Genomic DNA, 13,357 nt, shown 5'->3' with positions numbered 1-13,357 from the left:
ATAACCACCACCACCACTATATGCCAAAAGGAGCTCTGATAGCATAGTGGACTGCTTGGCTGCTAACTGCAAGGTTAGTAGTTCAAATCTACCAGTCTCTCCATTGGAGAAAGATGAGGCTTTTTGCTCTCATCACCATTTACAGCCTTGGAAACCTATACAGGGTCATTATGAATCGGAACCGACTCAGTGGCACACCACCACCACCACCATCAATATATGCCAGATACCATGTTAAACTCTTTTATGGATTTTGTTTCTTAATCCTCTTAAGAGTTCCTTAAGAGGTAAGAGGAGGATTCCTTAGGTCCATCAATGCACCCCACTGCTCTGGAATGCCCCCAGGACTGCTGCTGGACTGAGAACATACCTGGGTCAGAGGCAGGCCCAGAGCTCGCAAGGCCCCAACATGTTCTCCAAAGAGGGCAAGGCGCAAGGTCACACTGAACCGACGCTGCAGAGGAAGGAGGACCAGCGCCCCAAAGAGGTGGTCTCCAAAGGAGACAGCCTCAAAATGCTCCAGGAAGCTGGTATAGAGGTCAGAGAAAGATGTCAGGCCAGGAAGTGGACAGTCCAGGTTGAGGTATGGCAGCACTTGGGGCTGGCAGAGCCGGGCTAGAAGGGCTGCCACTAGACGCTGTATTGGGGTCTCCCGGAAGAGCTCACTGTCCACCAGGAAGACACACATGAGCCGTGCCAGGCGGGCGGCAGGAGGTACAGTCCCGAGGGCCTGAGGGCGCCAGCTCTCTAGGACTAGTACCCACTGCAGGGCCCGCATGGCTGTGCCCACAGTGTCAGTAAGAGGAGGTCCCAAGGGGGTGTCTGAGGCTCGGTGGTAAAGATGGATCAATGGCAGGAAGGGCCAGTCAGTTGGCAGCAGCGGCTCTTTGGGAACAGGCAGCAGCAGGGCTGGGAGTCGCTGTGCTTCCCCTCGGTACAAAGCTTGAGAGGCCAGCAGGCTGGCTCGAGCCAGTGAGCAGTGGGTCAAGTAGCAGCTACGGATGCTGGGGAGGTCCTGGCAGGCCTGGGCTAGCAGGGACCCTCGCCCACATCCAGCATCTCCATGGTTCTCTAGGCACAGCTGGTCCGAGAAGTCAGCGGCCTCTGGACCACCCGAAGTTCTTTCCCTATAACAGAACCCAAAAGTGAAAAATGTGGGCTAGAACCCAATACCTAGAAGGTCTTGCCAGTTGTCCAGGCTTACCAGAGGCTGCTAGACCTAATCCTATTCTCCTAGTAACCTCCCTATTAACCTGCACTGTGGAAAGCAGTTTAGAGCACGGACGCTAGAGCCAGCTGCCTACATCATTTCTGTTTACGTAAATTCTCTGTGCCTTAGTTTCCTCATAGTAAAATGGGTATGATAATATGTAACAGTACCTATCTCATATTACAACACAGGCAAGTACTTATGGGAGACAAGAGAGTAACTGTCAGCTACTACATGTCTATGTCTAGTTTAGTTATCATTTTTAGCTATACAGACACACTGAATTCTCATTATAATTCTTTGGTGTGGCTAGCCTCACCTTTACACTACTAAAGAGTAAACTGAGGCTCAGAAAGGTTAAGTATAATCTATGGAAGAAAAAGAATCAAGCTTAAGTCTTCTGGCTCCATATCTCAGGGCTACTGCGTCAACTTCAGCAGCCTCCCAAAGGACTGAGTTGATACCACCAACCTAGACTTACGGGAGGAATTCTAGCCGGAATACGCAGCTCAATAGCAGCTCATGGGCAAGGTGCTCGCTTCCGGGCAGGAGCCAGCTCAGCAAGGCCAAGGACCCACCATGAAAAATGGTAGCATTGGTGGCTGGCACTGGCTGGAGTGCTGCCTGTGGGTGAAACAGCAGGGGGACTGTTCAGTGGCAGGGAAGGGTGTGAGGGGACAGAGCAGAGAGAAATGAGGATAAGGATATAAGGAAGAGCATGAATTCTGGAAATGTCTAGAGGAAAGTAGAAGTTGTGTGGCTTGGCAGAAGAAGTATAACTCCTACAGAAACAGAGGGGGATAATCGGGAGTGAGTGAACTGGGGAACCCACCGCTCTCTGAGCCAGAGAGAATGCCAGGTACTGCAGGTGGCACTCATGGCGGAAGGCCCACGCGGAGAAGGGTGTGAGTGGTGGAGCAGCCACAGGAGCCACACACTGGAGGATGTAGTTCTGCAATCCTGGAGAAGCCAATACGGCAGCCAGCTGAGGAAAAACAAGCTTAGTGAGGTCTAGAAATTGACATGGAGCCCTTCTGTCCACCAGGAACACACACAAGCTGTGCCGGGCAGGCAGTAGGAGGCACACCCAGAGGACCCACCTCCAGAGCATACTCAGGGAAACGGGTGCTGGCAGAAGGGGTACCCTTTTCCCTTCCTTTCTGATTCCTGCCCCTAAGTACCCAGGGCTTACCTGGCCACATAGCCCCTTATGGATCCGAGAAAGGGTGTTGCAAAGAGAGAGGAGGGCGGTGAGGAATGGGAAGGGTGAGGCTGAACCAGCCAGGCTAAGAGGGGGGCAGCCTCCTGCACAGCCCAGTGCCACAAGGCTGGGGAGAGCTTCAGGTGCCGGGGCACAGAACAGTGGGTTGCAGCGAGGGGAGCAGTGCCTGTGGGCAGAATGGAGAAGCTGACAGGGGCTGTGGGAAAGGCCACCCTGGTGGCCTGGGTACACCAGGCTGGGCAAAAGCTACTTGGTCGGCCTGTGACCCAGGTTAGCAGGGGTATGGCTGTATAGATAAAGGCGCATATTTCTGGGGTTTGGACCCCTGGAGCACAGAGCTCTGTAGAATAGGGGCCCTAGTGTGGACCATGCTCTGTGTCACTTGATCTCAGAGCTCCTGTGACTGCTGTCCGGCTGAGGGGTCCCAACCTGGATGAAGCAGGAAGCTGGACCCAGGCATCCCACAGGAGAGAAACTGCCTCCCTTCCATCCACTACACACACACATACAGAGTACATACCTAAGGGAGTCCCACAGTCTGCCCAGAGTGGGCTGGCTCAGCAGGGGCAGTAGCAGCTCCTCCGACAGACATTCCATGTCCTGAAGCCAATCCCCTGGGCACAGGCTTGGCTGGGGAACCAAGGGCTCATTGAGCTGATAGCAGGGAACACCCATTCTCCTAGACCCTATACTTCCAGGTCAATCTCACGACTCTAAGAGGCCAAACAAGGCCATCTGGGGCTATGCTTTATGACCCTTCTGGAGGAGAGAAGCCCTGAGTTGCTCTAGCACTTGCTGTCTAAGAGTCCTGAGAACATGAAGGTGACAGGGAGGCTGAGCTGCTGCTTGGGGCTCTTCAAGGAACCACCAACATGGCTCCTTGAAGCTCTTACTGGGGTACATACTGAGGTGGAAAAGTAAAGGTAAGAAGGTGGAGAGTAGAGGAAGGTGGGAATGGGGAAATGAGGAGGGAAGGAGTGGAGAGGTGGAGACAGACAGGCAACTTGTGAGTAGAAGGCAGAACCCATGGAAATTGTAGAAGGTAAGCCACACTCACTTGCTGGTTCCAAGCCTGGTAGTAGGCGTCCAGGAAGAGCAAGCAGGCTGTGGGCACTGGGCCCAGAGCATTCCACGTCTCAGGTTGGGGTAGCAACTTCAAAGTCTGTCTCAGACATGGCTCCACAAGAGGCCGGAGTCCAGACACCTGTGTCCAAGTGATCAAGGAAGGGTTGCCCGACAGGCTGGCCTCAGCAGCGTCACTACAGGAGTGCCAAAAGTGCCACAGTGAAGATCCTGCTGTGTCACACCTCTCCCTGTGGAGGAACAGTCCTGCCTATCTTGGCAGGAATTCCCTATTTGCAGCCTCTGGACTAGAGACCTACCTGAGGGGCTCAGGGTTAGTGCTGCTGGTTGCCAGAGTCAGCCGGGTGAGGAGAGTGAGCAGTGAGGCAATCCGTTGCATGGCCAGGGGTCGAGGGGGCTGGGTGGCTAGCTCCTGAGGCACAGCTCGCAGGGCCTGTACCAGTACTGGGTATAGCTCCCTAGGAGATAATGTCACTACACCTCATTGTATGCAGGGACAGGTAAGTCAGAAGGCCTGGTCCATCCCAGGCAGTTGAGTCTGATTAGGGAGAGTCAGGAGGGAGATAGTCCCAAGGGCTGGGCCCTCTTGGAAGACTTCAAGAGGGAAAGAAGGCTGGCATGTGAAATAAGAAGGGAGAGTCACTAACAGGAAATTTCACTAAGTTACCAATGCCTCTGTGCATGGACTGTGGCTAGCCCAGGTTCATTCCACTCTTCCTTGCCTGGTTCTGACCCCCAAGCTTTCCTCATACCCATGAGTCCCTTCTTTCCCATTCTCAGCCTTCCTCTAAGTTTGGGGCCTTGAGCAAGGCTGAGCACCAGACTAGGACAGAAAGGCAGAACATAAGGGGTAATTAAGGAAGCCCACCTTCTGCCTGTTCTCACCTGTAAAGGTCACTGCCCTGGCCATAGGAGGCGGCCACAGCCCATAGACGGAAAGCTTCAGTGCTCAGCATCTCAGCTTCCTCTGGGGGCAAGGACAGTTCTTGGGGCGCCTCAGCTATGAAGCGGCACAGACGGCTCCGAAGATCAAAGCTGTTCAACTAGGGTGAGGCAGGAGTCATAAGTCCTACAAGTCTTAGGTTCCCTAAGGAGCTTGGCTTAACTCATCCCTCACTATTCTAGGGCACTCAGACCACAGGATCATATCTCTGGGTTGAGGTGGGTGAAATGACCTCATCCATTTACCTGACCATCCTTCTCCTCAGCAAATACTTGCTGGGTTACCTGACTACACGTGATAAGTATTTATCTGTGTGTGTTATTTTAGGTCTTTGGCTTTTTAGGTCCTCCCCTCACAACATGAGATCAGGCTGCGTAACCTCCAGGTGGTAGGTTCCTCGCCTGGTGATTTGTGCAGCACTTCTAAGTAACTGGCCCAGAGAGGTAGAGAGAGGTAATAAGAGCTGGTCACCCAGAATCCAAGGGCTATGCTCAGCCCCAGTTCAGCCTTGTTTCCTAGCCCCCATCCACTATCCTGGGTCCTGCTCACCAGCCTGGCAGCGATATTCCTGCCAGCCGAGGCCAGGACACGAAACAGCTTCATGGCAGCAGCACAGGGCACTCTGTGTAGACTGGGAATAGGCTCTACCCCCACGGGGGCCCAGCTGGTAGGTAGGAACTCTTGAACCACGGTCTCTATCAGCCGAGGGCACTCCAGGACCTATGGAGGATGAGGGAACACGGCAGGGAGGGAGGGAGACTGAAGGTAAAGACCAGGTCCAGCCAGGCTCGATGCCTATTCCCTGTTCTCTGTCTCACCCTTGTGGCTGACTCTAGGGAATGCCGGGCCAGGCGGGTAAGCACAGCCAGGAGGTCAAGGACCACTGCAGGACCTGGGCAGGTCACCTCCAACACATAACGCAGCCGAGGCAGCAAGTTGGTGGCCAGGAGTCCCTGGGGACCAGAGAGATTAAACACATTGCCAAATGTAGCCAGACCCAGGGCACTGATCACACTCCTGCCCTCCCTTCCCCAACATGTGTCTGCCTTCGGGTCACAGGCTGGGGGCTGGACTTGTGGGAATGAAGCTGGGCTGGACTGGGCTCACAGCTGTCTCAGCACCTTTACCTTGATGATATCATGTCGGGCCAGGTCAGGTGGGGGCTGGCCTCCTTCCTCAGAACTTTTCTTTTTTGCCTTTTCTGCTGGGGGCTCTTCATCTTCATCCTCGTCGTCCTTGTTCTCCTGGCTGGGCATCAGTGGGAACACCGAAGCGCCATGGTACCAGGAGAAGGTGCTGTCTAGAAGCTCCTGCCACAGAAAGGACGGGGTAGAGGAAGACAGGGCTAGGCCAGGAAATGGGTGCAGGAATAGAGAGCAGAAGCCTCCCACAGAGAATGGAAAGAAAAGGCTTCTGGGCCTGGAAAGTCTTAGCAATGAGGGCATGCCCAGAACAAGGAATAAGGACCTGACGTTTCCAGGCCCCATCCCTAGCCCTGTTGTACCTCATCTCCAGGGGCCACCAACAGAGCCTGGAGGGCCCGGACTGCGGCTGCAATGACTCCATCCACTCTGTCATCCAGGGAGAAGCGTAGTAAGAAGAGGAAACCAGCATCCAAAAGGAGGCGCAAGACGCTGCCCACCAGCTGGCCCCTAAACTCACCAGCCTGGGCCTGAGGGCACAAAGATAAAACTTTGCAAACGATGCTAAAGTTGGTCTTTAACTTGCCCACCTGTGACCCTGGGTTTGCCCCAGCCCCATCTGGTCTATAGACCACTGGTGTCTGGGCTGGTGAGTCAGAATGCAAAGGGAAGGAGGTGGGGAGGTCTAAGGTCCAGGGAGGGGTTGGCAGGCCTGGGGAACAGTGGTCCACTCACCCTGCTAATGATCTGGGCCAACACTTGCAGCGCTAGTGCCCTCTGCTGGGAAAGCTGGCTGCGGGTCAGGTGGAACAGCTCCTGGAGAGAGTATCCTGCTCTCTGGGGCAGAAACAAGAAGTCAGGAGGGGTCAAGATGCACCCTCAACAAGTACCCAGCAGTCCCTATGTGCCAGACACTGGCTGGGTGTCCAGGGAGACACAAGGCTAAGTCAGTGACGTCTCCTACACCTGCTCTCCCTGGAGCCATAACTAGTACAGAAGACAGAACTCACAAGTCACTTCAGCATTAGGCAGAGGGGGAGGAATGTAGTGATTGATGTGTAATTTGCAACCAGAGAATAGGAGAAAAGAGGGATCTGGAAAAGTGACCTGGTCTCTATGAATGAGTGGGCAAAAGTAGTGCCTGGAAAAGCTCCAGGAACTGTGTCCTGGAGGTGTGAGGGGAGAAGGAGCAGACAGGTGGAGGGAGGCAGAGACAGACCATGGAAGCCAGACCTGATTCTGTGAGCAGACGTGAGCCAAGCTTTCTAAGGCACAGTCTGATCTGGGCCACAGGAAACCAGCATGTCAGCCCATGGAGGATGGAAAAGGAAAGACATGGCGATTCAGCAGAGAAGAGGGAACAATGTTCTTATCTAAGAAGCCTCATAGAGAGGTAACAGACATAGAACTGGTAAGTTCTGGCAGCTAACTAAAATGTGAGGGGAAGAGAAGGATTTTGAGCCTAAGAAAATGAATGAATGGCACAGGCATCAATTAGAACAAGGGCACACGAGGTTCAAGGCAACTAGCCAGAGGTCCTGTTCCACACAGTTGTTACAAGCGCTTACCAAGAGTGGGCCCACGCCTCACCTCTGCCTCCTCTCCATGGTGGTGCAGACCCAGGTGGGTGGGCAGGTCCACATCAGGGGCCAGTAACTCTCCCTGAAGACTAAATCGGGCCTGCATCCTCTAGTGGGAAGAGAGACAGGAATGGCTAGAAGCCACAGCAACATCCCCACAGCCGCAGCTCACCTTTAAGCCCTGGCCTCTCGGAGCTCAAGTGCTCTGTCTGCAAACTGTACTTCACTGGCCTCAGGGGCCAGGCAGGGTGATGGGAAAGGAGGTGATTGCAAAAGAGAGACGTTTCTCAGGCTCAGGGGAAGAGAAGGGTCTGAGGTCTGGGTGCTGGGGCAGGAGAAGCAGCCCCTTCTGACCCACCCCTTTAAGACCAGCTGGCCTCCTCACCTCCTGTGTCTGTTGCTGCCGGAGTGGGGGCAGGTCCCGGGTCCAATGGAGCTTCTCCAGCTCAACAGTGTCCATGTGCAGCCATTCCTTATGGGGGGTCATGGGCAGTGCCAGAGCTAGAAAGATGGGAACATGGGAGCATTTCCTGAGGGGCTCAGCTCACTGGTCTACAGGGATCCCAGTCATCACCCAGCTCTGCCCCCAGGGCTTTGCACCTCTGCCCTCAGCTAGAGCTAAATGGCATAGCCCAGGGGCTGGAACTCCAAGTAACTGGGCAAATGTCTCAGATATGGCAGAATATACCTAGTCCACTAGGATCTAGCCCCTTGATCCAACAGATTTGTTGGGAAGAATAGAATAGATAGGAAGAGAAAAGGAAAAGAAAGAGGAGAAAAGGGAAGACCATATATATGTGGAGAAATGTAGCTCCACAGCCCTCTGGAGCCTCAGAATAGGGAGTGGGGATCCTGAGAGAGGCAGCCATACTGCAGGATGCAAAAACACACAACCACAACATCCTCCTCATTCCTTACCTCTACCTCCACCTACTCAGTTAGCTGGCCTGGTGCTCCTCCGGAACCATAATTTAATTTCTTCTTTTGTTAATCACTAATCATTCAGTTTCTAGGAAACGAATGCTCCCACACATCTCTCTCCTTCAGGTCTGTTATGTTCATATAGAACTACATCAGACCCTTGCTCTCCATCACCCTGGCCCAGGGAGCAGAGGTAGAAAGAACTGTGGATGGATGGAGCCAGGCCAGAGCAGCTACAGCAAAGGCAGGGATAGGGAGTAGGGGCACTTAGCCATCACACCTCTTACCAGGAAAGGGGGAGAAGGCACACTAACAGGACCAGGAAACAGGAGCATGTGCAGGAAGAAGATACGCATCAGCAAGTGACCATTGAGTGGGAGTCAAGAATGAGGGTGAATGTTAAATGTCCAAGGACAGAGAAGTTTCTTTCATTTGCCAGGCCCAGGAGAAATGACACTTTCTTCCCCCAAAAGATGTTCCCTTCTCCCACAACCTGTGGCTCCTGGCTCCAGTTCATCCTTTTTCCTGGGCTCACTGGCAGAAGTTGGCATAGTGGGCTTCTTTCTGATGACCTCAGCAGAAGGTCCTCCAGGCTTCTGCCCCTCTGTGGTCTTCTCTCCTACTTGCTCAGGGGTGTGGCTGTGAGATCTCAAGAAGGCAATCAAGCTGGGATCTAGAGGCCAGCGGGGAGGGTGGAAGGTGAGAGACAGCAGATCCTTCCTGCCTCCTACAGATCTTAAACCTGTAAACCTGTGGTGCCCAGGCAGGACAAGCTGCTTCCCAGTCCCGGCTGAGCTTCTGACACCTGTAGGGTGGGGCCTGTCTGTCCACCTTTCCCTCTGCCCCTCAGTCTCCTGGTTCGAGTGTCTATGCTTACCCCTATGTGGGTAGCCAGGCCAGAACCCAAAATGAGCAGCTGTGTAACAAATGAATGAATACTGACTAGGGCCAAAGAAAATGTTTAGGGACATCATTTCCCTCACTTACTTCCAGCTAATTTATTTACTCACAAATATTTAATAAACATCTACAACATGCTGGGCTCCATGTCAGTGCTGGAGTCCCAGTGTGGTACTGTAGGCTTAGTACTTGGCTGCTAAACACATGGTCAGCTTCAAACCCACCAGCCGCTCCTTGGAAACCCTAGACAAGGTTGCTATGAGTCAGTACTGACTCAACAGCACTTAACAACAACATGTAGGTGTTAGGAGCCCTGGTAGCACAGTATTTAAGTACTTGGCTGCTAACTGGAAAGGTCAGTGATTCGAACCCACCAGCTGCTCCAGAGAAGAAAGATGTGGCAGTCTGCTTCCATAAAGTTTGCCTTGGAAATACAAGGGGCAGTTCCACTCCGTCCTACTGGATCACTATAAGTCAGATAGTGATGGATTTAGGTTTTGGGATATGTTCTTAAGTGCCATCAATTCAGTTCTGACTCAGAGCAATGCCATAGACATTTCCAAGGAGTGTCTGATGGGTTTGAATTGCTGACCTTACAGTTAGCAGTCCAGTGCTGATCCTACAGTGCCACACCAGGATAAGTACTGGATACACATATAGTAGGGGACAAGCAGAGACTAAAACGAGGTGTAGTATAGCACACCAGTTGCTCTGGAGTTGGTCCTGACTTATGGTGACTCCATGTGTGTCAAACGTGACCGTGGGGTTTTCAATGGTTGATTTTTCAGAAGTAGATCACCAGGCCTTTTTTCTGAGTTACCTGTGGGTGGGTGGATTCAAACCTCCAACCTTTCAGTTAGCAGCTGAGCGTGTCAATCACATGTACTACCCAGGGTCTCCAGTTTAATGAAATGTTGAATAATGAGACCATTGATAACGTGAGAAGGTGTATAGTGGTTAAGATCAGAGCCTGTGGGGTTAGATAGGTGGTGGTGGTGATGGTGATGTGCGTGGAGTCAGTTCCGACTCCTAGAGATCCTGTATGGAGTCTCCGAGGCTGTAAATCTTTAAAGAACAGAAAGCCTCATCTTTCTCCTGCAGAGCAGCTGGTATAATCGAACTGCTGACCTGGCGGTTAGCAGTCCAACTCATAACCAGAGCTCTGTGGGGTTAGATAGACCTAGAATTAAATCCCATCCTTTCCTTTACTAGCTGTGTGACCTGGAGGAAAAATTTCCTCAAGTCTCAGGCCTCAGTTTTCTTCATAAGTAAAACGAAGCTAACACCATCTACCACAAGGACTAGTTTGAATACAGAATGAAATTACGCATATCAAATATTCAGCACAGTGCCTAGCAGACAGTAAGCCTTCCTTACTAAATGACATGCCCTTCCTCGCCCGGCCCCATACCAAGCTGAGCCAGCAAACACTGCTGTTCCTGCAGGATTTCCTCAGGACTCATGGCTTGTAGTCTCGCTACATTCTCCTTATGGATAGTCTGCACTTCCTGTTCAGCCTTCTGGCCTGTGAGCCCCTTCCCTGTGACCAGGTGTGGTCCCTGGAAGCTGTGGCCGCTCCCCAGAAGCTGGTAGCTCTGGTCCTCAGGAGTGGGTGCCTCATATGTCACAGCACCTGGAAAAGTGTACGATTAGTCTCAACAGATCTAACTGGGTCCTCTGGCCTGCTTCTCTAGCCCCATTAAACCTGGAGACAGGTATAGGTCCCACAGTTGTCCAGGACAGAGTAGAAATTTCCAAGGACTAGCATGGGACACCAGACACCCTGGGGAGGGGTGGGGTGGGGTGGGACTGGTCTCTCCATTCACTCTTTCCTTAGGACTTTTGTGAGGTTTCCCTCAGAAAAATCCTACTTTCTGATTCTTCTCCCAGATATCTAGGCAGCATTCTGCCCCACTAATTATAATAACTTCCACAATCAAAGGAGTTTGGGGCTACAACTTTGTTTTTCTAGTCTCTATCAGATACTCCTCCCCTCTTCCCTTACTGAATGTAAGTGGTGGACTCAAGCCTCCCGTAGGAAGTACTCAAAGTGAGGACATGGGATGACTTTCTCCTGAAATGGCTCAAATGCATCCCAAAATGACCCTATGATCATGTCTTCTAAAAAATGCTGAGATTCAATTCCAGCTCACCCTCTGCTAGGTCCCTGGTAGGCACAACTTCTCCAGCTGGTAAGACCCTGGCTTCAGACACCCTCCTTGCTGCAATCTCTTGGGCAAAGATGCTTCTCTTACCAGATACCGCCGGCTTTCCCTAAGGGACAAAAACAAAACCTAGGTTATTGATATGCAGTACCCTACTCTCCTTTCAACTCCTTTATAGCAATGTTTGTTTCTGGAACAAAGATAAAAGGTTCAATCTTTAGAGGTCACAACCCTGGTCCTTAGGAAAGCAAGGCTCTAATGAAGCACAGGTCTTTAAAACATCAAACTTCAGTGAATGTTGGACAAGTAATGTAAATGTCTGATAACAAAAGAGGGGAGTGGCCGATTTTGTAGTCCAGGAGCCATCAAGGGAGATCCCTGGAACCATCAAGGGAGAAAAGCGAAGTGTGAGACCCTGTCGGGGGAGGCAGTGACACTAGGGATGGAGGTACAGACAATGATGTGGACAGAAGGAGGGGCTGGGGACTCTGGACTCAGGGAGGGAGAGGGGCTGTGTGCTGGCGGCTGGGGGGCAGGCCTGTGGGATGTACCCTTTGGTTGTTTGATGATGCACACAGGGGATTGTTATCATTGCAATGAAACAAAATACGATAGGATGAATGTACAGATAATGTTCAGCATGTAAACTAATACATAATTCACAATTTTAAAAAACTTAAAAAAATAAAAGCATGTCAGACTTGGGTTGGATTTCTGGCTCCTCTGCCTATTAGAAAGGTAGTGCTGGTATTTACCTCTTTGAGGGCCTGAAAAATGGGGGAAATGATACCTACCTTACAAGGTTGCTATAAGGACTAAATGAGGTAATGTGTTCACAGTGCTGAGTATGGTGCTGCTTCATAACTGGGAGTGCTTGTCATTATGAAGACTCTACCTGGGGAAGGTACATTATGAGAGTCACCTGACTCTCTCCTAGGGTTACTCCTGCCTACCTGTCTCTCCTGTGAGCGGTGGAAAACCGGGGGGAAGGCAACACCACTGGACACAGGCAGTTTCACAGTCAATGAACTTGTGTCTCGTTCCTACAGCAATAAAGCACACAGTAGTGAAGATGGAGAGACTTTCCTGGGCTGGATTCTACCACACTAGGACCAAAGTTCTTCATTGTAGGGGCGGGTCATGAGCTGACCTTGCCTCTCAGGGTTCAGTGATTTTATCCCTGGTCCTAACCTGACTGCAGAAGGAAAACGTTCTACCCTTGTGAGGCACCCTCCTCTCATAGGGCTCACCATCCCACCCAATTTCCTTGGTGTTCTAGGACACCTTGTTCCCACTCTGCAAGTGTGAGACGCACAATAATCTTAGTCAAGACAGCAGTGATGTGTTCATCGTGCCTGTTCAGCCACTCCTCAGCATTCTCATCCTCTGGCAGGGGGCAGCCGGGGCTGGCTCTGGCTCTCTTTGGGGGAGCAGGGACCAGAGCTGGGGGCACATCTGGTAGATCTGATAAAGGAAGAAAAAAAACCAGACACGAGGATACTCGTCCCTTCTCAGGAAGAGGCTCAGGGTTGGTAGGGAACAAAATTAAGGGAGCTATTGTGTGGCCCTGACTCAAGCTGTGTAAGCTCAGGCAAGATATTTAACCTCTCTGAGTCTCAGTTTCTTCATATATCAGATGTAGTGTCTGCAGTAACGATTGGGCAGAACCAAATCACACCAAGAAGAGTGAGAAGGCCCCGAAGCAGCAGCTTCTTTCCTGCTCAGCTTCATACCCACAGCTACTCACTGTCCAACATCACCACATCCCGATGATCCTTCAGTGGACGTTGGTCCAGGTGAGCATCACCACTTTTCCTACTTCCTTTCTTGACCAAGCATACTGCTGGGGCTGTACCAGTTGCGAGAAACTGATTCTGGAAGTGCAGTAGATCCACCTCGGACTCCCCTGGCTTTGGTCTCGACAGCATCTTGTCACTGCAGTTGCTTCCTCAGTGCAACCCTGGCTAGCAGTGTTTCCGTGTGAGGATTCTCCTGTACTCACCCCTGCAACAGGAATAAACACAATAGCCTCTCTGTAGTTGAACCCAAAATCTCTTTATTATGCCTCAGAAAAGACTGCTTTTTCCTTGGAATCATGTAAACTCATCCCTTTCATTCATACCTTATTGCCATTCCCTCCCTATTTAATCCTCTGTGATATCATCAGTCTAGCAACAATATTTACTGCCTA

The 13,357-nt window shown here is 51.6% G+C and overlaps 1 protein-coding gene across 1 annotated transcript in view; it reads right to left on the bottom strand.

Annotated features, from left to right (window-relative positions):
• RPAP1 (RNA polymerase II associated protein 1) overlaps positions 1-13,094 on the bottom strand; it is a 31,361-nt gene extending 18,267 nt beyond the window's left edge. Inside the window, exons 1-21 of the mRNA XM_006831895.1 lie at positions 12,914-13,094; positions 12,482-12,630; positions 12,120-12,209; positions 11,155-11,275; positions 10,413-10,634; positions 8,595-8,774; positions 7,566-7,681; positions 7,191-7,289; positions 6,336-6,437; positions 5,963-6,130; positions 5,586-5,768; positions 5,277-5,411; positions 5,008-5,178; positions 4,401-4,558; positions 3,815-3,973; positions 3,490-3,691; positions 2,953-3,062; positions 2,403-2,598; positions 2,043-2,195; positions 1,692-1,834; positions 371-1,127 (exon numbers count right to left, since the gene is read on the bottom strand). Of these exons, the coding sequence (XP_006831958.1) occupies positions 371-1,127; positions 1,692-1,834; positions 2,043-2,195; positions 2,403-2,598; positions 2,953-3,062; positions 3,490-3,691; positions 3,815-3,973; positions 4,401-4,558; positions 5,008-5,178; positions 5,277-5,411; positions 5,586-5,768; positions 5,963-6,130; positions 6,336-6,437; positions 7,191-7,289; positions 7,566-7,681; positions 8,595-8,774; positions 10,413-10,634; positions 11,155-11,275; positions 12,120-12,209; positions 12,482-12,630; positions 12,914-13,094 (3,795 nt within the window). The remainder of the gene's footprint in view (positions 1-370; positions 1,128-1,691; positions 1,835-2,042; positions 2,196-2,402; positions 2,599-2,952; positions 3,063-3,489; positions 3,692-3,814; positions 3,974-4,400; positions 4,559-5,007; positions 5,179-5,276; positions 5,412-5,585; positions 5,769-5,962; positions 6,131-6,335; positions 6,438-7,190; positions 7,290-7,565; positions 7,682-8,594; positions 8,775-10,412; positions 10,635-11,154; positions 11,276-12,119; positions 12,210-12,481; positions 12,631-12,913) is intronic.
• Positions 13,095-13,357: the final 263 nt, after the last annotated feature.

Source organism: Chrysochloris asiatica, unplaced genomic scaffold, assembly GCF_000296735.1.
Source record: "Chrysochloris asiatica unplaced genomic scaffold, ChrAsi1.0 scaffold00004, whole genome shotgun sequence".
Lineage (NCBI taxonomy): Eukaryota > Metazoa > Chordata > Mammalia > Afrosoricida > Chrysochloridae > Chrysochloris > Chrysochloris asiatica.
This window is presented reverse-complemented; position numbering and strand designations above follow the sequence as displayed.